Source organism: Protomyctophum parallelum (genome assembly GCF_964188405.1).
Source record: "Protomyctophum parallelum genome assembly, chromosome: 3".
Classification (NCBI taxonomy): domain Eukaryota; kingdom Metazoa; phylum Chordata; class Actinopteri; order Myctophiformes; family Myctophidae; genus Protomyctophum; species Protomyctophum parallelum.
The window spans coordinates 14,118,605-14,145,304 of NC_139698.1; the positions used below are offsets into that span (position 1 = coordinate 14,118,605).

A 26,700-nucleotide genomic window follows, 5' to 3' on the forward strand; every position below is an offset into this window, starting at 1 on the left:
GAGGCCCTGACAAGGGCCCCTGGAGCCCGGCCTCTACCACCCCCCAGGCTGGAGGTCCCCTACTGGGGACCCCTTAAAGTGGGCCCTTTGAGGACCAATTTCAAATGTGTGTGGGCCCCTCCTCTGCTCTGTATTCTCCCTCGGTCTGAGCCTCAAACGCAGCGCAGGCTCCTGGGGGCTGGGGCCCTACAGGCTGGGCGTCAAAGTGGGCCCTTTGCGGACCACTGCTCCACCGTACTGTGAAGCAGTGGTCCTCAAGGGGCCCACTTTGAGAGGTCCCATTGAGGAGGGGCCACAGGGGAGCCTGAAACGCAGCGCAGGCTCCTGGGGGCTGGGGCCCTACAGGCTGGGCGTCAAAGTGGGCTCTTTGCGGACCACTGCTCCACCGTACTGTGAAGCAGTGGTCCAAGTGGGGCCCACTTTGGAGGTCCCATTGAGGAGGGGCCACAGGCCGCCGGGGGCCTTGAAGGCTGTAAGTTAATGGGAGTCACTCCCACCCCGTCCCTGACCACCAGGAGTTATAGGTATATATATATTTCTGAATAGAGCCACCTAACCTAACAATAATAGCACAGTTCAAGCTAGCTCCTTCCTGAAGCTAAGGACTAGAAATATAATGGATTATTATGTTGATTACTTGTTTCAGGCAGATTTGCAAATATTATGTTGTTGCCTCAAAATGCTCAAATATATTATGAATAATTAAATATTGTGTTTTTTTTGTGCAGCACCAAAAACTTTATATGCTATCATCACTTATTACTTTAAATAAATGTTGTCATAATTGTTGAGAAATTTACATATTTTGTATTTGTATTTTGTTACCCTTATTGGCCTTGGGCCTTAGTGAAATTAAATTAAAATTATTTGTTATCATTAATGCATACTAAGGTGATGTGGTGATAATTTATATTATAAATAACCACATTTTATTTTGATATACCTGCCTGCTACCTATCCACACTTTTCCTGGGCTGTGTGCTCCACTACCGTCGGTACTACCGTCTAACCACCTCATGTGACCCCTGCATCCGGCTGTGTTTTGTCCAATCAGATTTGTGACTGCATTGAGGCGGGCGTTTTTCAATTTGTTTTACGTTTGTTTTGAGACAGACAAATTAAGACAATATGCCGGCGAGCGGTTCTTCCAAGAGGAAAGCAAAAAAGATTAAGGATGCGAAGACGGCTAAATTACTGAAAAAGGTTCCATTGATTTCAAACTTCTTTCTTAAACCACCACATGAAGACGCAGACAGCGATGAGTCCGACGAGACAGGTGATGCTGCTGCTGGGACTAGCAGTAGCACTGATGCTAATGCTAACGTCAACCAGGGCGAGGCAAGTGGTGAAGTTGTTGTGGAAAATGTTAGCGGCCAAAAGCAAAACTCCTCAGAGTCTGGTGGGGACATATACTCTAGGTGCGGACAGACAGACAGACACAGACCTGACAACAAGTTATGGTAGCCTGCCTAATAAAGCCTTAGCCTATAGTATCAAATTCAAATGTACAACTTTAACCCTATGCTTCAGCTATTAAAAATGTGCAGATCTACAAGTTCACAACACAGCTGTGACAGTCAAAACAATTCTAATGTTCCAAAACTAATTCCTTAGGATTCTGAATTCCTATTCCTATTTTTTTTATTTTATATTTGAATCTCTGGGTTCCCTGGCACATTCACATTTTCATGGAAATGTTTGAGAAACACTCAACCAACGTACAGAATATAAAGTGCAACAGTCGCAGCTGCATCCTTCAGGGACACTTTCATTAGGCAAACTGCGCTCATGAAAATATTTTCCTTTACACATTGAGGGCGTGACTGGGATTTGATTGCCAATCGCTGGAACCAATGAGACACGCATAGTCTCTTATTCGGACCAATCGTTGCATCTGGGGCGTGGTTTGGTGGTGGGTTTTTTCAGTTTTTTCCTCCCTCCGTCGAAAACCAAGGGAGAGAGAATCCCAAAAATGACATCCAGATTGCGGTGGAACGTGCAGCGAGTAGAGCGAGTGGGACGGACGAGAGGAAATAGGAACAACTCTTACATATCCATTTAGTTTCTGAGATTTTAACTCAAACTGAGTCAACACTCAACAGACACACATGTTCTCTTCATCCTACTGGGCACACCGTGGACTTTATTCACCCCGTAGAGATGTAGTTGCTGTGTAAAAGGGGGACAAGAAAAGAAAAGGGAAAATTCGGGAGGTATTTAGAAATTGTGGTTTATGAAAAAAGTACAAGGAAGAGTGGAAAAGATCCACAAGGCAGTGACAGCAGCAGGATAAGCCGTCTCGTGTGTTTAACTTTGCATTGCAGCAACACTGACTGACTGAAGAAGCCCAGGTTTTATTCCAACCTCCTTGTCACTCCAGCGCCCTTCTTCTCCGTCTCTTCTCTCGGAACATCGTTACTTTAACAACCTGAAATCATGTGCGACCTGATGCCAGCCTCGCAGCCTGCGGAGAAAATCGGCAAAATGAAAAAGTTGAGGAGAACTTTGTCCGAGAGTTTCAGGAGCATCGGTAAGATGGTTTATTTGTTTGTCTATTACAAATGCATTTTTATTTATTTATTATTATTCCCTGTCCTGTAAATATTCCGTGGCAGTGAAGTGAATCATTTGGGGTGTCTCCTCTCATCTCCTCTGTAGAGTTGAGGTTTGTACATCCCACTCTGTAGGAATGCCATCAGTTGCAGCTGGGTTGGTTTTGCAGACAGTTTAGTGAGCTATTGTTGCATTGCATGGCTCTCAGAATGCCAGGCAGGGAAAGGAATGCATTCTTTTGGGGTTGTTGTAAAGACTGTTCTGTTCTAGTGTTCTCTGTCTGCAATATGTCTAAAGCGAATTAATGTAATTAGGCTAGTAGCCAGACATGACGCTCGTATGTCACGATTCCTATTAATGCGTAATGCGCGTTATCAGGATCATCATCATGCATTTCAGCCGGGTGGCGCTTGGCTTTTTACTGTCTGTCTCTTTCTCATGCACACAACCCTGAATCGTCACACGCGCACACAAAGACAATTGATTGCCAAGAATGTGAGGCTTATGTGCTTTCTTGATTTGTCTCACTGACACTGCCCCCCCCCATCCATCCATTGCAGTAGTGGGCAGACAGACAACGTAATCTGATAAATGAATTGCTCAAGTTGCATTTAAAAAAAATGAAAACTGTAGGGAATTGTGAGCCGCGTCGATCTATCGTGCACATTATAAAGGGTCTCTTTTCTTTGCATTGACTTTTGTGCTGGAGTGATTGTCCTTGCCTATTGGTCATCGTTGCTGCCAATGCCATCATCTACATCAGCGCAGCGCGCTATCAAGACATCGATCCACCCTGACTGCCCTCTGTGGACGATTTAACAAAGCTGCTTCCTCAGATATGAGAGATACAGCCAGTTATAGCCTGGTGCTCACTGCTCAAACATAAGGAGCCCCAAATTGATTATGTAGAGAATTTTGGCTGCATAGTGCATGACTGTGATGTTGGGTACCCCCTGGGTCCCCTTCATGGAATCCTGGGCTTAAAAAGAAGAAAAAACAAATGTATAAAAATAATAATATATATATATATATATCTTCCCCATTTTTCTTATTTAAAAAAATAAATAACAAAAGTGATAGTAATCAAATCAAATCAAACTTTATTTAAAAAGTACATTTACAAAGACCAATGATTCTATAGGGGTGCCTGGCACAGTCTTTTCAGATGGGGGTCCACAGCCAATTGTGGTGGTCCTTGACATGGACATGTTTGGACATGTGCCACATCACTGAGTGATGAAGGTGTTGATTTGATGACCGGTATGGTCAGATGATGTTGAATCATCAGCAGCACCATTCACTAGCCTTGGACCCTATTGTCTCAGACTGCAGCAGGCCTTTCTTGGGAGTAGTTTTGTGCCTTTGTTAAAACTTGGTTTACTGTTAAATTATTCAGATATCATCCACGTGGATACAATTGTGTTTGTGTGTGTGTGTGTGTGTGTGTGTGTGTGTGTGTGTGTGTGTGTGTGTCTGTGTCTGTGTCTGTGTCTCCCACAAGCACTACTTTGATGCCGATATAAATGTTGATGCCTCATAGTATAGTAATATATAGTATAGAATACGAGTGTGTATATCTGTTGTGGGGGGAGTACTTTCTTAGCCAAGCTATCAAACTGACATGTACTTTGAAGTGAATTTCACATTGAGATGTGAGGGATGGTGCTTTGGATGTCGTGTTTTTTCATATACGCTCAAGGGGAAATATGAAAGGCTGCTGGGGGCTTTATGAAGTGCTATGAGTGTCTATTTTTATTTTTTTCCACAGAAATATTTCTCTCTTTTTTTTGTCAAAGTGAGTTTGGACAAAACACCTTTCCTTTTCCCAGAGGGTACAGGATGACATTGATTATATGCCTCCAAGCAAACGACTGATGTTTATAGCCTACTTTCGATGTGCACGACTGCAAAAACATTGTGCATTTATGCCAACAGTAAATTATTCTTTTAGACTTCAAATGCATCTTCCTTTAAACGTGTACTATATTCTGATGAACAAAAGGTTATGAATATATTTACTCTTATAAACATTATCTCATAATATCTCCATATTCTAACATTTCGCAAATTAACACCATGCATACTGTTATCGTACACTTGTGTGATAGTTGTACAGCATCACACAAGAGTATTCAGAGGGTGCAGATCCACACGATTTGAGCTTGTAGATCTGTTACTTTTGAGTTTAACTGTTGAAAAGTTACAGTTTTGGACAATGCAGTAAGAGGTTTCCACCAGACAGAGACGATTTAGTGCACTACAGAGTTTGGCTAAATTATTTACATTCTGCTGAGGTAGTTTATTAAAAAAATATCTCGTTTTTGTTTTGTTCTCCCATATTTCAGCGGATTCTCTCAAACCCCCGTAAATATTTGGAAATGTTTTGAATGCGTTCAAATAATCATACTATAATTCTAACAATGTCTGAGTGTGTGTCTGTGTGTGTGTCTGTCAGAAACACTGCCGTAGCTCCTTACTGCCTTTTTTCGATTTGACACATTAATGATTATTAATGAATTGATTAGTCAATTACAAACGCACCCGGGCGCAGTACCCCCCACGGCCACAAGGGGGGGGGGGGGGGGGCAAATATCTCACAACGGGTAAGGGCTAGTAGTAAAAAAGCACTGAAGCCACTTATAGTAGATACAAATATTTCAAATATATTTAAATGCAGCAATACATGGCAACTTGTGGTACTCTTCTGTAATGTAAACACCTGGCTGTAGAAAAACATCAGGGGTGTGAGCAGCAGGGAAACAAACCTACCTTCTATGATGACACTGAGCATCATTAAAAGACCCACTCACCTCAGACATCAACAACAATATGAAAATTGCAAAAAATATAATTGTCCGGGTGAAAATCACCCCCGTTTAGTGATCAATCAATTACATTGATTTGTGTTCTGGCTTGAATCAATGGAACTAACATAACACAATTAATATTAACACATTTATGCAAGACTTTATGCTTATTTAGTGGTAGAACAATGAAAACAAGGTTTTTTTTTAGAAGACATGTAAAATACATATTTTATTTATATGTAATATATTCATGTTATACAATTCTTTACAATTATCATTGACCCATTTTGGGCGGGAACCCCTTTTGGTGTTAGCATTATGTTATACTTCAGCTATTGAAAAATAGCAGATCTACAAGCTCATAGCGCGCCACCAAGTGAGCTTGTAGTTCTGCTATTTAAAAAAAATTGAAGAACGACTGACTTTTTCAGAAAACTGTCAGGATATAGAAGACATTTTTAGAATCTGATCTCAGGTCAAAATGGGTTAAAACCTTCGTGTTTTTCTAATTATTTGGGGGCCCACTTGCATTACAATACCCTCTCAGCCCACAGGTTGGGGGTGGCTGTGTACAGTGTGTTAAGCTGTAATGATGGGGCTGGTGCTATTCTTGTCTCCTCTGATGAATCCATCCAGAAGTGCCTCTAGTCTATACGAGTGAAAGAAGCGGCAATTTTATGGCTCAGTGACTGCGATGACTCTGCTTCCAAACAATCAGCCTGACATGAATAAGTCATTCTAGCAGTAACGAGGGGTCCCTAAAGCAGGGCCACTCCTGCCTTTTATCTGTAAGGACTCTCAATGCTATTTGTTTTATTGGATAAGATCATCGTGTGGTCCTCACACAAAAAGAACAAAATGTAACCACTTGAAACCCCATGTTTAAAGGACCACTTCACCACTTTTCAACCTATCTTCATATAATAGGTCCTCACTAATAATCATGAAATAAATGGCGCAATTCTTTTCTACTTGGTCTGTGTCTCATAGGAGGTCTGTGGGCAGTTCAGAAACCGTCTTCCAGTGACGACATCAATGGGGAATACAAGCTAATAGAAACTGCAGGCTTTTTAGTCCTGAAAAGTTGCAATGCGAAAATGGAAGCCATCGTTCTCACGATAATGGAAATCTAAAGAAATCTGCCTAATGATGATGTCACAAGACAGTTTATAAACTGCCCACAGCCCTCCTATGAGACACAGACTGAGTGGTCCTTTAAGTTTCATATTCTGGGGGGAACATTCACCAAAAATAGATCTTCAAGCTCACAAGTTAATGGGTCAAGATTGTGACGCACCATTCGCTACATGTCACTCCCCTGTCTCTCTCTCAACCTATAAAATAAAAGCTCAGAAAAGCCCCCCCCCCAAAATACAACAAAACTAATAATTCATTGTCATCATAACAATATTCATGAGGAACAATTCAGTTGCGATTGCAATATTAAGCAAAGTAATCTTGATGACCATTTTCTAATGAGCATGGCATGGTAAAATAAAAGTCTCAGTCTAAAGAGTTTTACTTCTATTTTCTATACGGTGAGCGAGTCTTTTTCTGTCAAAGTTGACTATCGTCATAATCGTGCCAGTCCCAGCCATGAGTTTTTTATTTTATTTCAAAGATCAAAAGCTTGTGAATTGAGACTTCTCTGTCCGGTATGGGTATGGCATGTAAATAACTGTCAAGCATTTAACTGTCAGCGCAGAATAATTGTTTACCTTCCTCGCCATAAATAAGAAGGATATTGCTGTCAAATGCAATCACTGTGTGTCTCCCCTGCAATTATAATGGGGGAGACGAGAGAAGTGCTCTTTTCAGAACAATAGACACACACTCTCTCTCTCTCTCTCTCTCTCTCTCTCTCTCTCTCTCTCTCTCCCTCCTCTGTATGCAGGGCTAATGAAGCCCTCTATGAAAGGTCAGTGTCATCAGAAACACAGACTTGCTGGTTCTCAATGTCAGGTCCAGGGACCAACAGGGTGTCCAAATGGACCCCCCTTACGGGTCTGCAACTCTGCGAGTTAAATTGACCCTCTGGCATTTTGTTTTTAAATATACCGGTATATCTTTTTTTCGTCATGGGTGGTATGGCCGACTTTGAAGGAGACAGAATCCAAAAGGAAAGTACGGACATCTCTAAAAAACGTTCAGGTGCTGAACAAAAAGATACGTACAGGAAAAGGAGATGTCCGTACACTGTTTTGTAGCTCCCAAGGAAAAATGTATTAAATTATAGGATGACAACGTTTCGACCACAATTGGGTCTTCATCAGGTATGACGAGTTTGAACGATCAACACTGAGGATTTGACAATGTAGATTGGGTTCACAGAGATTAAAACATGATTTCAAATGGGGGTCCATGGTCAAATTAATTCTTATCAAACTCTAGGGGTCTTCACTGAACTAAACTAATGCATACTTGAACCCCAATCTACATTGTAAAATCCTCAATGCTTACATGGACTCAGAGTGTAGTGTACACACTCTGAGAGAGAATCAGTATCAGTCTAGGATACCTCATAAGAGAAGACACTCGAGACAGACCCGTTAAGGGTCCCATTTGGACCCCTTGGTGTTCCAGCGGACCGGATGTTGAGACACCACAGTGCCCTCTCTAGTCTCTTAAGTCCTCTCTCCGGCTCAGACAATGGTGACGGAGCGCTGGGCCGACGGGCCGGTCACAGTCACTGCTTTAATGAAGGACGACCAGAGTGAAATTCTTGACAAATTATGACACAGTGGCAAGGTTGTGGGCCGTGTTCAATATCACTCTCCCTCTCTCTCCCATGCTTTGTCTATGCAGTTAAGGGTGCATTCTGTTTGGGGGGGGTTGTTGTTCCAGAAGATGTGAACAATCCAGCCTGATTTCCATGTTCTCTCTCACACTTTCTCTCCCTTTCTTCTCTTGCAGCCTTCAAGAAAGAGGACAGTGGCTTTGACGAGGTAAGGAAAAAAAAAGAGAGGAAGAAATGGAAGTGAGATTTGGAGAGCTTGTTGTTAAATCACTGGTCCATTTTCCCCCAGCCAGCCAGCCAGCGCATGCAATGCAATGCAAGACAGACCAATGAATGCGTCACGGCATTGTGAAACTGTTGGTTTCTGTTAAGAATAATGTATATATTCATCAGGTCCTCTTTGCTACTGCTGCTGAGATGGATGTTTGTGAACCCCATTACTCCCAGCCCAGTGCATACAGTATGGTGTGTAATGTATTCATGTGCAAGAACAGGAGCACCATGCAATTCCCTTCACCATCTTAGAACAGTGGCTCTCAGTCTGGGGACCTCCAAGCAAGGGGTCCTTGAAGTGGGTTCCAGGGGTCCCCAGTGAAATGTGTTTAACATGGCGACAAATCAGTCTAACCACTTTAATCCTATACATACGGCCATTTGAAAATGGTCCATCTGCAACGCGTCGTGACGCATTGTCTGATTGTAAGCATTTTAACAAGGCAAATATTCTATGGGCGTTTCTGTCACAAAGTATTTTCAGTACATATATGGATTTGGGGGGCGGGGGGTTGGGGGGGGGTCATTGGCATGAAAATGTTGTCCCTGGAAGTCCCCTCGGGTCAGTTACCGTCACCAAGGCTGTGGGGCAGCCGAAAGTATCTGGCTAGTAGGATTAACACGGTGTCAGTGTCGCGCACAATGCCACGCACCAAATGGTCTTTTAAAGGGAAGCTTTCTATTGTATTGCATTCTACTCGGCCATAGCCCAGACCCAGCAATCTCTCTCCCTCTCCCTCTGCTGTGTGTCTGTGAGAAATGGGATGAGCGAGCCAGAGACTGGCGGGCTTGTGCTTCTTGGTTGATGAGCTATTCAATAGGTCTCGTGGATGCCAGGATATGTTTAATGCGTTGGCAGGGAGATTCTGCATGGTTGCTCTTTTGAGTTTGAGTAACATCGATTCCTTTCCCTTTTTTCTACACACACACACACACACACACACACACACACACACACACACACACACACACACACACACACACACACACACACACACACACACTAGCATTCAAGGCGTATCGGTATCTAAAGCAACATTCCTTGTTGCTTTAGAGAGATTACACTTTACTTTCAGCGGTCCCTGAGCATTTTCCATCCTTTTCAAGGTGTAACCGTATGCAAAATGCACAGACGAGCCTTTGAGTGATGAATAACACCTAGAGTGAGATAGCAGGGCGTTTTGTGTCGATGTGGCAGTTTACAACAGTGTTTTCGCTTATCTAAGGTATAGGGGCGATGCAACGGGGAGCAGGACTTAGGCAACCTCTCAGTGTGAATGCCAATGAAACACAACGGTGGCCCAAGCATTCGTCTTGGTGGGCAGACGGAAAGGTCTCTCCTCCGAACCAATTATTCACTTTCCTGCTAGCCTGCAGTGCTACGTGGCAGGGTATTGTAATCGTGTGTGTGTGTGTCTGTGAACAAAATAAGGAAATTAACTGAAAAGACATCGAGTTAAGATATAGATTACAGGCCAAGAAATACTACCGTGGATACAGTAGGGTAAAGATGACATGATATTCGTACCGTTGAGTAAGTTCTATGCATCAAGGAGAGACAACTACGGCATAAGAGGTCAGGAGACGCTCAAGGAAAGAGAGGGACAGGCAGAGAGAGAGGGACAGGTGTATAAAGTGACAAGTGGGATGTCAAAAAGGTAGCTGGTGACATTCTAGGACGAGGATGGGAGGGAATAACACTGGAGGAAGGACGGCTGGATGGATGGATGTATGGATGAGTGATGGAGAACAGAGCAGGCCTTCAATGACCCGACGGCGTTCTATATTTAAACTGGCACATGTTTTACTGTTCGTGACGAACACTAATAATCTGTTTAACTGTAACTTACTGCTGCTCACTGTGTAGCACGGCACAAAACAGGCCTCTCTTTCTGCATGTCTCAAGACTCCGGACGCCGGCAGATGCTGCATGTTCACTTGCAGCCGTCTGTGCAAGAAGCGTGCACACGCACATGCTTATTAAGAAACAAACGTTATATATATCCCACACACACACACACACACACACAGTCACACACACACGCGCATAAAACATTTTACTTTTAAGCATTTCTAATTCAAAAATGGCAAAAGTAGCCGATGCACAAGCTTGCAGATCTGCTACCTTTGATGCTTTTGTGACGCTGCATGATCAAGTAGGGCGTTAATTTACAAAAAAACACAAAGTTAAAATATGGATAGGTTTCTGCCCGACAACAATGTGCTCATGCACACTCTCGCACACACCTGGCCTGTATTAAGATAAGCCTAGGTGTGCTTTTATTACAACTTAATTTGTGTTTCTGGTCAGGTCTTTAAAGGGTAAGACCACTTTTTTTGAGGTTTGGGTTGTGTAGTTACTTTGCCATGATGCAACTCCAAATGTGGACAAGAAATAAAAAATAACTGCTCCAGTGATTAGAAATTGATAATTCAAAATATGCTCCTCATTGACTTACATTGTAGCTAAAACAGCTCTCAAAGTCACTCTTTTAGTACGTAAACAAACACAAACAATGTTGATTCAGACAATATAGAGCATCACCAAAACTCATGTGGTTTTATTTTTTCATAAAAATGTTATCTTCCTGTTGATTTGTCCATTTTATTGGGAAGAAAACCCGGACTGGATCCGTGGATCCGGATCCAGATCTTCAAATAGTAAAATCAACAGGAATCTAACATTTTTATGAAAAAATAAAACCACATGAGTTTTGGTGATGCTCTATATTGTCTGAATCAACTTTGTTTGTGTTTGTTTACGTACCAAAAGAGTGACTTTGAGAGCTGTTTTAGCTACAATGTAAGTCAATGAGGAGCATATTTTGAATTATCAATTTCTAATCACTGGAGCAGTTATTTTTTATTTCTTGTCCACATTTGGAGTTGCATCATGGCAAAGTAACTACACAACCCAAACCTCAAAAAAAGTGGTCTTACCCTTTAACGCCTTTCTTCTCCCGGTGGACCCTCAGAGACCCCATGTTGCTGCACAGGAAACAGCCTTTTCCCCCCTTCTCAAATTCCTTGCATTCTTCCTTGGCGGCCAAGAAGACGGCCCATTTATAGCCAATGTCCCGGGCTATTTCCCATGGCACTGGGGCTTCGAGGAATGGAATGGTCCGCTTCACGTTATTTCACCACAATAAAAAGAAAAGTTCTTTATTCACTGTACGACATGAGCCTGTTATCTGTTCATTAAAATAATCACAGGGAAACCTTTGAAGAGTCCCCCCGCCCCACCTATCCCCCACCCCCCCAAAGCCAAAGATACATGATGTCCAGATTATTTTTGCACTCTTTGGCCTCCCGCTGCCAAACGAAAATAATGACTTCTGCTTTTCTGCTTCTCTCCCCGTCCTGCCGCTCGACCACAAGGCAGCTGAGGCTGCAAAACAAACGGGAGGCTGGCGAGAGAGGGAGAGAGGGACTGAAACCGAGGGAGGGAGCGCGCTTATGGCTCTTTTTCGACTAGAGGAACTAAGCCGACCGTGTCATGCCGTGTTAACATATTTCTGGATTTGTTTCCACCGGTTTCAGATAAGGTTGCTGTTGAGCAGAAACCTCTTATCTCCATCCCTTTTTTTCTTTTCTTTTTTTCGGGGGGAAATGTATGTCCTACGCTACGGGATCATATATACAATGTCATACAAAAGCATCGAAATTGCAGATCTACAAGCTCACCATGCGTTTTGAGCGTATTAAAGCTTTTTGTTTTTATTATTCTTTAAAAGTAAGTGAAAGCTTTATACATATGAGGTTTCTAGCCGATAGAGACGTTAATGTTTTAAAGATCCCACTTTGGGCCCTGCTCAGGGGGCGGTGCTACTAACCCTGAGCTCTGGGAGGAACCCACGACTACAGTAAGAACTTCTACTTTTTCAGGAACATTGTTGCACATCTACAAGCTCTCAGCATGACGCAGTGCAACACGTTGTGAGCTTGTAGGGTTAACCCTTTGTAGTTGGAAAGAGAGAGCTCTAGTGGAAGCCTTGAGGTCAGACTGGGAGCGAAGGAAGCACTGATCTGTGGTAAATGCAGAGAGAGAGAGAGCTGACATGACATGACATGACATGACACGCCGCGACACGCAAAGCGACAGATGATGCAAGGAGCCGGACGGGTGTGTAACAGACTTTTATCAGTTTGATGACAAATGTGCAGCATCGTCATAAAGGCACTATTTGTTGTGTGTTATAGTCAGGGGATATTAATACAATCTGGGACAAAATTTCTTCTAATGTGTTTGTAAGGGTGTCTACTAACACATCCCACAATGGTTTCTATTCAACTACCATAGGGGGATTTTTGACAGCTGCTGTACCATCAACAACCAATATAATAATGGCAAAATGTTCTAAATTTCATTATATACTTTAACTATTTTAGCGCCACCTGGTGGTCACCAGTTTAGGCTTGAGTGCCAATTCTCCCATTATAAAGAGAGAGAGAATTTGTAATTATATTATACATGTATGTGCATGTCATCACCTGTACACCAGATTAGAGGAATTTTCAAAATATGGATGAAAAAATAAATATATATATAAAAAAATAAAATAAAAAAAGATTGAATTCCCAAGGGAAGACGTCTTGTCGTCCGTGGCATCTGGTACTTAATTGCCAATTAGACGGGATAACGTCCCTGGCACTTAAACAGTACTTGAAGTAGCATGTGACGTGTCAAACTAAATTCGGCCATAGCCACTTGCCCAAATGTGCCCAAATGGGCTGACCTCACCACATTTCGTGATGGTCGTTTTTAGCCCAAGGAGTGTTTTTCTTGCAAAACTAATGCTTGGAATGGATTCAGAATCATGAAAACCCTCTAGTTTGACACGTCGCAATTAAATTTAGAACATTTTGCCGTATATTGGTTGTTGATGGTACCCCAACTTTCAGCAGCTGTCAAAAATTCCTCTAGGGTGGTTGAATAGCAACCAATGTGGGATTATGTTAGTAGACACCTTTACAAACAACAAACACATGAAGAGAATTCTTGGTAAGAAATGTATTCCCAGATTTGACATTATTCTGATAATATTCCCTGACTATTAAAAGAGAGAGACAGGGAGAGTAGAGGGCACCCAACATGCACACTGTGATGGCTGGATGTCACTTTTATGGGTCAGCTGGATGTCACATAATGTTGCTGTTGGCAGACCTCTTCACTCCATTTAACCTTTTGTGTTTTTGTTTTGTGAATGAATGCCCTACTTCATCATACTACAGCGTCACACAAAAGTATCAAAGGTAGCATATATAAAAGCTCAAGCTTGTATTCTTGCTATTTTTTTTATTAGAATCCTGAAAAGTAACAGTTGGACATATGCCTCTGTGCATATTATGTAGATTCGACTCTACCCTGCACATGTGTTTTGAAAAAAAGGTATACATGCTTCTCACAGAAAGCAACTTCAAGTATAATTTAAACGCAATAAAGAGTTATAACACATTTTCATGTCAACAACCCCCAAATTAACATGTAATTTACTGCGCATCTCCATCTGAAAACATTTTGTGACGGTGACCCTCCCAACAGATTTGTTATTTGTGTTTCAAATATTCCACATTTTGCCACATTCCATCTTTTCCTCAAAATGTTTTGGAAAATAGAAGATCTACAAGTGTTTATCTACAAGATCAGCTATTTTCAACTTGCCAACGTGTTTAGGTTTGAAGTGCTCATGTCGCCTCTTTTGGGCTTGTTTTCATAGACCTGGTTGTGTATTTCTCTCTGAAAACCTGGAAACTCTGCTTCCAAGTCCCGTCGCCTGTCCCGGCCGAGAACAGACGCACGCTTGTTCCACAAAGGAACCAAATGCACCTGGGAACGTTTAATCTTTCTACTGTATTGATATATCGCTACATTCTTGAGATAACCATCCATTATGTCGTTTTGACCTTGAAGGCACTGCCATCCCTATGTTCTAAAAAGACGAGGATTCTCAAAAATAGCACAGCACATCAATGCAGTATGCACAGTGTTGGCCTCGCCTCGCGTAGCAATACTACCGGTAATATCACTGCGTGGATAAATATTAGTCTCGCCCCTCTGTGTTAGATTTTCTTTTCTCGCAAATGTCCCTCCCCATATTTGAATACTGGGCCCTGGTTGGTTATAGGCTGGTTCCGGTTCAAATCCACTGAGCCTATGAGTAAGGTAAGCAGAGAGAGCAATGTAGTGCCTCAAACTACTACTGGTCATGCCAACCAGGGAGAAAGCATACAACGGGTCGCATTGTGAGACGCTGTGAGGTGAGCCTGCTTCCTGTTTGGACCTTGCAGTTGTGTGAGCTTGCAGAATGCCTCTCTCAGACGCCCTCCTCCAGTACTGTCTCTCCCCAACTATCACTGCGGGCACCTGTTCTGTCTGTCTCTCTCTCTGTCTCTCTCTCTCTCTCAGCAGTTCTCTGATAGCAGCTCTAGGAGCAGCCCAGTGTGTCCTGCCTGGCTGATTGTTAAACATTGCTGTGGTCTGATTGTCTGCTTAGTGGCGTCTCACACTGCTGCAGTCTGCCGCTCTATGGGGAGTCTCAGGAGTAGGCATGGAGCTCGTTAATTTTTATTGATAACGATCACCTTATCGAGCAGGCTTATCGAGCCGGGTCCTTATCGAGCCCACTATCGAGCATTTGCTATTATTTTGTGGAAAGCTGGGAGACAATATACATTCTGAACAGAACCTTATTTTTATTGGCCAGTTCAAACCAGTTGTGAGTTTGTATGCCATGACGCACACACACAGACAGAATATGCATATCTTTTCTATAATCTTCTCTTTATTTTAACCATCCCTTGCACTACATTTTACTAGGGCCTTGGCTTGAAACACAGTAGCCTACTTTTCTAACAGACAGAGGGAACTGTTAATATTGTGTATCGTCACTTTAAAAGCGTAATGTATATGTCATCGTACGACGGTGTCACGCACCAAAAATAGCCAATCTACAAGCCCACACTGTGTCTGGTTGCACCACGTTGTGAACTTGTAGATCTGCCTTACGATAGACAGCTCCGTCAGTCAGTCAGTCAGACAGACAGACAACAAAGCCCAAACGAATCAATGAATGAAGAAGCCGCTTATATCACTTTTGCTCTGTGGATGGGACATTTACATTTAAAAGCTATCGGATGGCCGCGTGGATAACAGCATGGTTGTGTGCATAATCCTTATGACCAATGTTAGCTTCCATGCTAGCTGCTTCAGCTTAACATGTCTCACAGAGGAAACTGCAGGCTCGCAGTGATTTCACCACAGCACAAAGCTGTCAAGCTGTCTTCGATACGAAGCAGCAAGCGTGGAAGTCCGCCAGACAATGGACTGCCCCAACCCCATGTGAAATGCACTCCCCAGCTAGTTCATTATTGCATTTAGCTCCCCTCTTGTCTTTTTAAACATGTAACCAAAACTTTTTCACCCGTTCCACCCTACTTCCACAGCGCAACCATAACGCAACCACCCGTCGCGTCTCGGCCCCTTACCACCGTGGCCCAGTCAGTTTAGAGCTTGCCCAATTTAACTTCGAAGAGAGGGGGCAAAAAAACAGCTAAAGAAAGATGCTACGGCTATACCCGTTAAGCCAAAAGCTTATTGATACTGGGGTCTCGATAAATGCCGAACCGGGTTTGTAATTGACCCGATTTTCGGGCTCCATCCCTACTCAGGGATGGAGTTAGACCCCTGAATTAGACCCTTAGCTGGGACTGGTATAGTGAACACTGTGGGAGCCAACCCAACGCATAGGACAGGAAATAGACCTTAGCAACAGTGCAGAGCTCAAGACCATGGATTGAAGTTTTCAGTCACTAAGATTGATTTCAGTCATTTTGACTCCATACAAGGCAGCATGTCTTCTATGGAAGGAAGCACACCGAAAATAGAAAAAATCTACAAACGTTTTGAAATCAGCTATTTTCCGTAGTTTTTATTTTTATTTTAACAAATGTTTTGTTACCACTGTTTTAGTCTGCATGTGTCCATTCATGTGCCGAGGGTATTAGAGCCTTATTATGAGCCTTTTTTCAGGGGAAAATATTACCCCAGGGCTTAACCGGATGTTAGCTTCATGGATTACCAATCTTATTGCGGGAGGATCGCAGAACACCCGAGGCATGCATTGTTTTACCGTGACTCGTGACGCGGTCGGCCGCCAATAAAGCCCATTTTGATTAGAATCGAAATCTGGGATTAGATTCAGAGATAAAAGGGTTCATGGGAAGATTTTGGCTAGCGGAGTCAATGAGGGGGGAACCATTATGCTGATGGGCCGTTGACTTCCGGTTCAGAGATGCTGATACACAATAGTATAGCTCAATCTCTCTAATAATCAATATAAAACGCTGGTTTTATTTGATGGGAGGAGTATACTCGTCTTTAGCAGCAAATGTGTTGAATAGAATAGATTAAAGGGTGTTTGGATTGATCACACTAGCAATAGAATGCCTGTGTCAGAGCCATCGTGAACAAAACTTTAATGGTCTCGGATGTTTCATAAAAGCAAAGGTTAAATCCATCCAGGCGTCCAGAGGTGGTGCAGGCTAGTCTGTCCTCTGGCATCACATCGCTACCAGAAAGAGCCACAAGGATTAGCGAGACCTTCAACTCCCCATGAGGAAAAGGGTTATTGTCATGGCTAAGAAAGATCGTATGACTCATGTTGGGGTCAGGGTTAGGATTAGGAAAGGTTTAGCGCTAGTATTAAAAATGGTGCACATGCATCCCCAGAACGATCTACAAAAGAAAAAAGTGTGTGTGTGTGTGTGTGTGTGTGTGTGTGTGTGTGTGATCAATCATGTTATGTTATCATTATGGCACAATTCGCATTTACGGAAATTGTGGCAGTGAATACGGGGCTCAAATTTTAAGCAATAATTGCCAATTTAATTACAGCATGGTTTCTGCTGAATGTCTAGCTTTGTCCGAGCCACACACAGAAAAGTCCTCAGTCGCAATGTTAACATTTGGTTACATTTATACATTCTCAGAGTTAAATTAACACTCACGATTTCACAGTGAGGGTGATTAGTCGTCTAAAGACTCTTTCAATCTGTGTCATCTCTCTTTTTTGTATTTTCTCTCTCTCCCCACCTTTCTCTCTCTCTCTCTCTTTTGTCTTTGTCACTGTGGAACTTCATTATCTATCCTCAATAGAGTTGGCACTGTCTGGCACTGAATAATTTCTTGTGTTTGGTGTCAGAATCAAAAAATGAGTGCAATAAATGTCTCCCTTTTATCAGCGGAAAGAGTCCCCAGATATTTATATGGGGGGGGGGGGGAAGCTATTAAAAAGCTTCAAATCCGCCCATTTGTTCCAGGGAAAGCAAATGGCTTCGGGCTGTGTGGATTTTTGTGAAAGTCGGAAGAATCGCTCTTGGTCTTTCCTTTTGCCTTGGCTTCACCTTTTGTCGTCCCCAGTCGACGTAAGCATGGCAGCTTTGAGGTTCATTTGTGGTTTTCTAGTTATGATGAGTTATAAGTTTTGAGGCGTAAAACATCAAATGGAATTTGTCAAGATGCAGCTCAAAGTACTTCAATCTGCTTGCATGCCGTGAAGGCGTTCTCTTTGTGTGAGGTTTTAAAGTCTGTGAATAATCCGTTAATTAACTGGTGCAGGTAACAGTGTGATGGGTTCTCACAAAACTGCATAATCATGGCTGAAAAAAGTGTTTCTCTGTGTGGAAAAAGCATCAGGAGGTGAAGAAACTGTGCGCTCACGTGTGCCTTGGAAATGCTTTTAAATATCCCTGAATTTGACTGTTGAAAACCTACACAAGCCTCCAAAATGCCACATTTCAACCACAATTTAATAACCAATCTGTAGAACTATACTTTAATGGCACGGCTCTTTCTTTTACCATGGAAAACACTGTTATTGGCTATTTAAATACAACAGATGCTAGTTTATGCAATTTCTATAGATTTATGTTGTTTATACTTGTTCACAGTCAGATACTATATGCTATTCAGATAGTATGTCATTTAAACAGATGCTATAGGGTTTGAATGTTTACCTGTCTTTCTTAGCGCTCTAATTACTCGACCACTAGCCCTGTTGATAGTTGAGAGTTTATTGCTGCATGCCTTGCACAAGTTACCCTGCATGAGTAAATTGTGCTGTAATTGTAAAATGTAAATTGTGTACACATCGACAACATGACGCGTCTCAGGACAAGGGCAGGAGTGATGCATTGACCGTGAAGCCTGCAGGATGATCCAGCGTCTTCGACAACGGAATGATATTCCTCTATCACAGTGGTCCCTTGAGGGGTACCAGGGGCTAAGCTCCCCCAGCTAAATGTATAACCGACAGTTTAACTAAATGGACCTTCACATGTTCATAACTCTGAGAGTGTACAAATGGGTTCCATTTGGTTCCATTCGTACACTCTCTGACCCCCTTTCCACCGGTTGGTTCCCAATGGGAACCGGTTCAGTTCTTTTTGGTTCTCAGTCCATGAGCCAGAGCTCCAAAAATGCCTCATTTGCATATTTAAAAATGTAAAATTTGTAATATAATAAATCATTGTCTTCGTGTAAGTAATCAACCGGGGAAGTGTCATGGTGTTACCAATCTAATATAGGTATGGTTTTGCCCACTCAATTCATAATTAACGTTCCATTTTTGGAGCTCTGGCTCATGGACTAAGAACCAAAAAGAACTGAACCGGTTCCCACTGGGAACCAACCGGTGGAAAAGGGGCCTGAAGAGTTAATGGAAGTCCGTGGGGCGGTCCTTGAAATGAAAAGGTTTGAAAAGAGTATGTCCTCTACTCCTGTCAAAACACCTCCACGCAAACCTCAGCTGGCGGTTGTTCTTCTGACTGACCCCACACACAGAGAGAGAGAGGGAGGGAGGGAGGGAGGGAGGGAGGGAGGGAGAGGAGAAAAGGCCAGAGGAGAGGTGAGGAATAGTGAGAGTTTTTCTTGGCTTGAAGGGAGTGAGGAGAGGGGAGGGGTCACACAGGTCAGGTCCAGTAAGGGATGGGCTAGGAATGAGAAGGAGGGTGGGAAGGGTGTTGGGGGGGGGGGGGGGGGGCAGTGGGAGAGGTCGGTGCTACTGTTGCGTATCTGCCTGCTGTGTGAAGTGTGCACAATGCGTAAGTACACAAGTGTGCGCAAGCGTGTGCGTGCAGTGTGCATTATATGCAAGATGCGCGCCTGCACACACAACATAGTCACACACACACACGCATACAACATACGCGCGCACACACAGATGGCGGAATGGTCATTTGCCGTTTCCCTGCGGGTTCAGTTCTCCTGACCGCAGCCTCAGCTGGTGTCCTCCTCTTCCTTTGCTTCCTCCTCCTCCCTTGTACAATGTGAAAGCGACTGTGCATGGCTGGAGTCGATGTGGAGGAGAGAGAGATTGATGCAGAACTGTTTCCTCGAATGACATTGTGTCACACTCGGTCCCAATGACAGCTTTTAAGTTGCAGTCAACGCCTCTCTCTCTCTCTCTCTCTCTCTGTCTCTCAGACCATTTCCTTGTAATGAAGTTAGAATTACTGTCAGCGTTTTTGACGAGGCTGTCTGTTTTCATAAGTGCTGTGTTGCTGGCTGCTGTAGCTTAATGCTGTATGGAAATTTGTGCTGATGATGCCGCCCCTGCATCACTGTTTCTGTGTCCAGTACTGGAAAGTATTGTACTTATAAGTACAATTTCTTGGTAACTTTTCTGGAGTAGCCTATTTCCATTTTTCAATACTGTATATACTTCTACTCCACTACATCTCAGATGTTGTGCTTTTTAGTTTTTACTAATTCATTTGATAGCTTTAGTTAGTTATTTGGTCAATTTAGATTATTACCACTCAGGACAAGACGTCCTGAGGGCGAGAAGCAAGGGTGAGATCGCGTGCATCCGCCTGGGTGACGGCAGGCTGCTGGGCGAGCGCTGGAGCTTTGGCATGGGGGGTCAGATCAACATATGGAATTAATTCTGTACTGGCAATATATGGAGCGTGGACCCTTGAGTGTATACAGGGTTTGATGAGGTCAGATCAACATATGGAATGTCAGAATAGGTCAGCTCCATATATGGAGATGAAGGGTTTGAGGTCAGATGTAGAGTTGCTGGTCGGCTCTATATATGCAGGTCTAGGTGATGATCCAGTCTTCTCCATGTATGGTTATCCAGGGTTAGATGAGGTCAGTGTTGTGATCTTCATATATGGAGATGGTGGTATGACGTGTCACGAGGCGTGATGTCACAAGGTATGACCATATATGGGGGCGTGATGTCACAAGGCGTGACCATATATAGAGGCGTGGGGTGTCTAACTACTACTTTAGCTATGCAAAAATAGCTGTCAAAACATCGCAACATTTTGTAACGGCTTGTAGATCAGTGACCAATTTTGAAGAACAAATAATTGACATTCTTGAGTACTTTAAATGTTGGTACATATTTCTGTGTGTGTGCGTGTTTCTCTCTATGTACACACACACACACACACACACACACACACACACACACACATGACGGTGCAAGAACGTGAATGAAATAAATGCATGTCCTTGGTTTCCCCCACCATATGAGCAGCTGTTTTCCCACCAGAAACCAAAGCCCACCCTCACCCCCCACCCCTCTGTCCAAGGTCAAAAACGTGACCGATGTGAGCTTCTCTCCAAGAGTAATTAGTATGCGTGGCAGGCAGAAACAACAACAACAACTACGGTATTTCCCCCCCTTTCCTTTCTCCATCGATTCCCTTTTAGTTGGAGTTCAATTACAGCAGGCTTATTTTGATGGATTCGCCAAATTCCAATCAGTGTGCCGCGTTGATAAAAAGGAGGAAAGATTGGTTGATTAGCGAGCTCGCCAGTTAGCGCTTTGAAATCCCATTGGCTTTCATGTCACAAGTTGTTGTCGGAGCAAAACCTTGACACAAATCCAATCGGTGTCTTGAGCCAGTGGTTCTCAAAGTGCGGTCCGAGAACGCCCAGGGGTCCTTGAGGGGGTTCCAGGGGGTCCCCAGCAAAATGTGTTACAGCATTACAAGCATTTTAAGCCTTTAGTTTTATCCATATTGTATATGTTGGCTATTCAAAAATAGCAGATTGTTTGTATTATTATTTTATATTTATCTTGAATTTTATAATGGAGAGGGGGGGATCCTATGCATGGACAAGTTTTTCCCTGCGTTGATGAACAGAGATGGAATCTCCTATGCTATAGATTAGTCCAGTGGTTCCCAAACCTTTTGATGTCAAGGACCCCCAAAATGATACTCATTAGCCTGCGGAACCCCCATTTGAAAATACATGCCAAGGACCCCCATAAGAAAAGATCTGTACGGCTCTAGGGCCCCCGTTTTGACCTGAATCAGGCTACGGCTCCCTATTTAATGACATTTCTATGTCTGGGACCCCAATACACTTAAGACTGAGAGTTACAGACCCATAAGGGTCCATTTGGTTCCCAACTATCATTTAGCTGGGGACCCCCTGGAACTCCCTCAAGGATCCCTGGGGGTCCCCGGACCCCACTTTGGGAACCACTGGATTAGTCTATATCTTTACCTCTGACACTCTCCCCAAATCGCCTCCTACAGCCCACCTGCTTTATCGAACCCCCCCCCCCCCCCCCCATTATCAGCCAGACCCTCATCTCCTCATCTCTCAGATCTTCTGTTCTGTCCTGCAGATTAGACACAAGGTCAAAAGGTCCCCTGGAACCACGATAAGAGCCTTCGCCCTGTTTCTGTCACAGGCAGGACACAATGACAGTGTGATGAGCAATGATGGAGAGAGACCGAGACACAGAGAGAGAGAGAGAGAGAGAGAGGGCTTAAGGATGACATGCGTGGTGTGAGATATGGTCTTTTGATGTGATTGCATTGTCAAGGACTTATGAGCGAGGGCGGCGCTGGTTCAATGACATCCTGGATCACCGCAGGGAGCGGAAATCTCACATATTGTGTGCGTGCTTCCATGAGGGGACAGCAAGCCTTACGCTGTGTCTAGAACTGCAGGGCTAGCTATACCGCTGCACTGTATCGGCTAGCTAGCTAAGCTAGTTCACACAACATCACACTCATATTCAACCGTCATCTCTCACGTGCCAATAATAAACATAAGTGATGACAGTTCTGCTGCTCACTTCAGCAGAATAGGAGTGTGCACCGTAAAAAAAGAAGAAAAAAGTGTGTCAAATATGCCCACATTTTTTTGATACTCATCGTGTATCAAAAATCCATTCAGTTTAAAAGGAGTGCCTTCCAACCGCAGAAGCAGAGACCAGAGCTGGTGTCCATTTCATTTTCTACTCTCTCTGTCTCTCTGTCTCTGTCTCTCTCTGTCTCTCTCTCTCTCTCTCTCTCTCTCTCTCTCTCTCTCTCTCTCTCTCTCTCTCTCTCTCTCTCTCTCCATCCATCCCCCGGAGTTGCACTCCTCCTGAGTGTCTACTAGTGTGTTGAATATTCCCTCGTCCCAATCATCGTCTTCTCTCTGCACTGCGCTACTCCTCCTTTACAGTATAACCTCCTCCCTTCTTCCGTAAGCTGCTTAGACACACTATCACGCACCCAAATTATTAAATATAGGTTTTTTTCTAAGCCTCTGTAGAAAAGGGGGGAGTGATAAGTACGGACTCGGAATGAGATTAGACCTCTGCTCGGTCTGAGAAATCGTGTTGGGAAATGGAGACATCTGCCCAATACCCTGCCCTCCCCCCCCACACACACCCCTCCATTTCAGCTCGATTTGGAAGGATATTACATTAAAGAGGGAAAATATAATATGGAACATTTTGTGAGGGCACAGAGTAAGATATGTATTCCAGATCTTGGACCATTTCATGAGAAAGGGTCCAGTTTGCCTACTAAGTAATAATCCTTTAAAAACAGAAATACTGTTAAAAGGCCTGTATTCAAATTTTCACTTGAGTAAAAGAACAGTGCTCTTGTGCATAGAGTCAAGGTCAGGGTAACGGTGTTATATCATACTTTTGTTAAGTAGCTCCAGTCTTTCTGCATCCTAGAGTGGATTATCGTTGCCTTCAGGTGGAAACCATGTATGTCCAAAAACATTTGACTTTACAGGAAATGTGGGGGGAGGGAAATAAGCTGTGTTCCATTGGCGCCAATGTAGTTATTATTTGGTCACACTTGTTAATACGTGTCGTACATAAATATGTATAAACCCTTTTCACTTTCGAAAGGTTTCAGCAATGGTGGAAATAGCCGATCTACAAGGACTGAAGGACACAACGCATTGTAGATTGGCTATTTACGCAGATACCACGCAACTCACCTGCACGACCTAGTCGGGCATTCATTTACAAAAAAACCCAAGATACAGCATTCAAAATGGAGATGCAAGGTTACGAGGATACTGCTTTGAGACGTTATGAGGCAGAGCTCTCACTCGCCACAGACGTCTATGTACAGGAAACCTTAGATTGCTTTTCAGTGAAACGTCAACCTTCTCCTCCTTCAGTACACTTGTGTCAGACAAGGGCATAAAGCAGATACAGCCATTTATAAAAGACCAGCCCTGCAGGCCCCCCACATCTCTCTCTCTCTCTCTCTCTCTCTCTCTCTCTCTCTCAGTGTTTCTCAGTGGGTGGTCTCGAGGCTGTACTAAGTGCTGATGCCTCTCTCTCTTAGAGGATTAGAAGTTCATTATGCCACTTGGCAGTTGTGGCATGTGTCTGTTAGCACTTCCTAATAGCGTCTGTCACCATAGCCACCGTGAGCAACAAGCACGCACAACACCAACCGTTGGAAATATAACTCTGAAATTATTAACTGTATTATATATTCTATTCTCATCCTTCTTGTATGGACAACTGATGTCACTGCCGCTAGAGGGCGCTATTCCCTGGTTCGTGGGATTATGTATTGTTTTGTGTTGGGAATCTTAGATCGCCTCATATAAGAACTGTGTTAGAAAAATAAACAAATCATCCTGGCAATTTTACTCCTATCGATATGAAGCGTCGACTGAAGGTGGAAATGTACAAATATACCCAAAGAGTAACACAAAAACGCTACAAACGAATCGAACGATCCAAAGACTACATTTCCGGGCTGCTGCCCGTCACACACACTATGCACCACACCCATCGGTTGTTGACTGAACGTGTCATCTTTTAGTAGCGACATTGATTTCATTCTGTGTCCATTCCAGTTCCGAAGGTATGTTCAGTGAGGTGCCTTATTCAAGGGGCAAAAACTACCCCGGGCCTTAACCTTTTAACCGGAAGTTAGCTCACGGATAAGCAATCTTATCGCGGGAGGATCGCGGACCACCCGAGGCAGGAATCGCGACCAGCGGCCAGAAACAACATGATGAATAGGCTAGATCTAGATATTGTCGTGATGTCGGGCGGAAAGCTCACATTTTCAAAGCCGTTACTTTTCAGGAAATGGAAGATGAAAAAACAGAATGTGTATTCTACTGGATCCAGTGTAGTTATTTAGTCATCAATATAAAGCATCCCACTGAGCATTTTTTGGTCTAATAGACGTCTAATATTCGTCTAAAGGGCCGTCAAAAAATGCGATAAACGTCTAAAATGTAAAGTTTTTTAGATGTCTATTCTTAGATTAGACGTTGATTATCGGTTGATTAGACGTCTATATAGACGTTTAAACAACCGCTAATCAACGTCTAATCTAAGAATAGATGTCTAAAAAACGTTTTAATCACATTTTTAGACGCACGTCTATTGCTCAGTGGGATATGTGTAAAAAGTGCAGCCACTTTCGCTTTCACAGTAAACTTTTAAAATGGCAAATGGCAATAGAAAATGGGTGCTTTCATGAAACACTCTTTGTACCGCAAAGTAGGGCATTAATATACAGAGAAAAGGCGTGGAAAGTTGAAAAATGACGATGCAAGGTTCTGTCCCCAAAAGCCACGATAATGTGTGACTGTAAATGCTTTCGCGGTCGGCCTTGATGCTTCAGAGAAGTGACTTTGTAAATAGAAGGTTGTCGATTTCAATCTGTGGACCGACGGGAGAGAAAATATAAATATCCAGGGGAACAAAAAGCACTGCTCAACGACCGGTAATAAAATTATACCGAAGTGCCCTTGAACAAGGCACAGTCCAGCGGGACTGTGCTCAGCAGCCAACTCTAAAAGAAAACAAAGCAGGCAGCTTTACACATTTTAAACTGTGTTTAAAGCCATTAAAAGGTCCATTCTACAAAATGTCCTCTAAATAAAAATCACTGGTTCTCACAGGATGTTTCATGTAGAAGCTCGCAGCGTGGATATCTGCTATTTTGTGAATAGCCAACGTATAAAATGTAAAATGACATAGATGTTTCCTGGTTTTAGTGTGTTAAAAGTTTATCAAAAACTATCCACCGTCATTGATAATTTCATAAAAGAATACATTAATAATCAATCCCAATTTTGGGTGTCAAAATAGTGAAAATAGCATTTCTACATGCTGTGAGCAAATCAAAGTATAAAATAACTTGTTTATATACAAAATGCAAAAGAGTAAAGAAAACACCAACATCCGATTAATCGACAAAGAAACACCCTCTAAGAAAACAATCTATTTCAGCAGAGCATACATGCTATAATTATGAATGTGTTCCGGTGTTTTTTAGCATATGGATGAAGGCACATACTTAAGCACATACCGTAGAAGACCTCTGTTGTCGGGTAGAAAGAAACCTCATATGTCCAAAACTGTTATGTTTCCAGGATTCTAAGTCAAAAACAGCAAAAGTAGCGGATCTACAAGCTCGAAATGCGTGGCTTTGCGCCCCATTTGGAGCTTGCGGATCCACCACTTATGATCACGTAGGACGTTGATTTACGAGAAAAAAGACACAAAGTTAGAATATGGAGATAAGGAGTTTCTGCCCAACAGCAAAGCTATTCCCAGTTGACACAGCATGGCTGGAACCTAGCTGCATAATGTGGCCCTGTGTCTGCCAGCCTCACACCTGATGCCACAGTCCTCAGGCTTGGATCTTTTCCATCAGCGCCGGCCCGCCGAGAGATAATCAGTGTCTGATTGATCGCTCCGCCGCCATTTCAAACTGCAATTCATCATCCAGCCCTGAGGGAGCAGTGTCCTGTCAAGGAGCAGCTCTTTGACTTCTGCTTCCTCCAGGTTATAGCAACGCTTTTAATCAGCCTAGATATAATAATTACTCTAAAGAAGCCTGCCGTGCGGGTTGCGATTGGGGTGTTGTGACGCACACCGAAAAGAGAAGATCTACAAGTTGCAGATGTGGGCAAGTACAAATCAGGCTTGAGAATAGCAATAGCGTACCGTTGCTGTAGAAATGTACAAAACCCATAGACTGTAAAAAGATATGGACAAAGCGTTCTCCGGTTCTGATATGGACGTA

The 26,700-nt window shown here is 43.2% G+C and overlaps 1 protein-coding gene across 4 annotated transcripts in view; it reads left to right on the top strand.

The window, feature by feature from the left end:
- The first annotated feature begins 1,995 nt into the window (after positions 1-1,995).
- cdk14 (cyclin dependent kinase 14) overlaps positions 1,996-26,700 on the top strand; it is a 276,173-nt gene continuing 251,468 nt past the window's right edge. For all 4 annotated transcript variants that reach the window (XM_083761515.1, XM_083761516.1, XM_083761517.1 and 1 more), the window contains exons 1-2: positions 1,996-2,530; positions 8,274-8,305. In XM_083761515.1, coding sequence (XP_083617641.1) covers positions 2,437-2,530; positions 8,274-8,305 — 126 coding nt within the window. In that variant the 5' untranslated portion in view covers positions 1,996-2,436. The remainder of the gene's footprint in view (positions 2,531-8,273; positions 8,306-26,700) is intronic.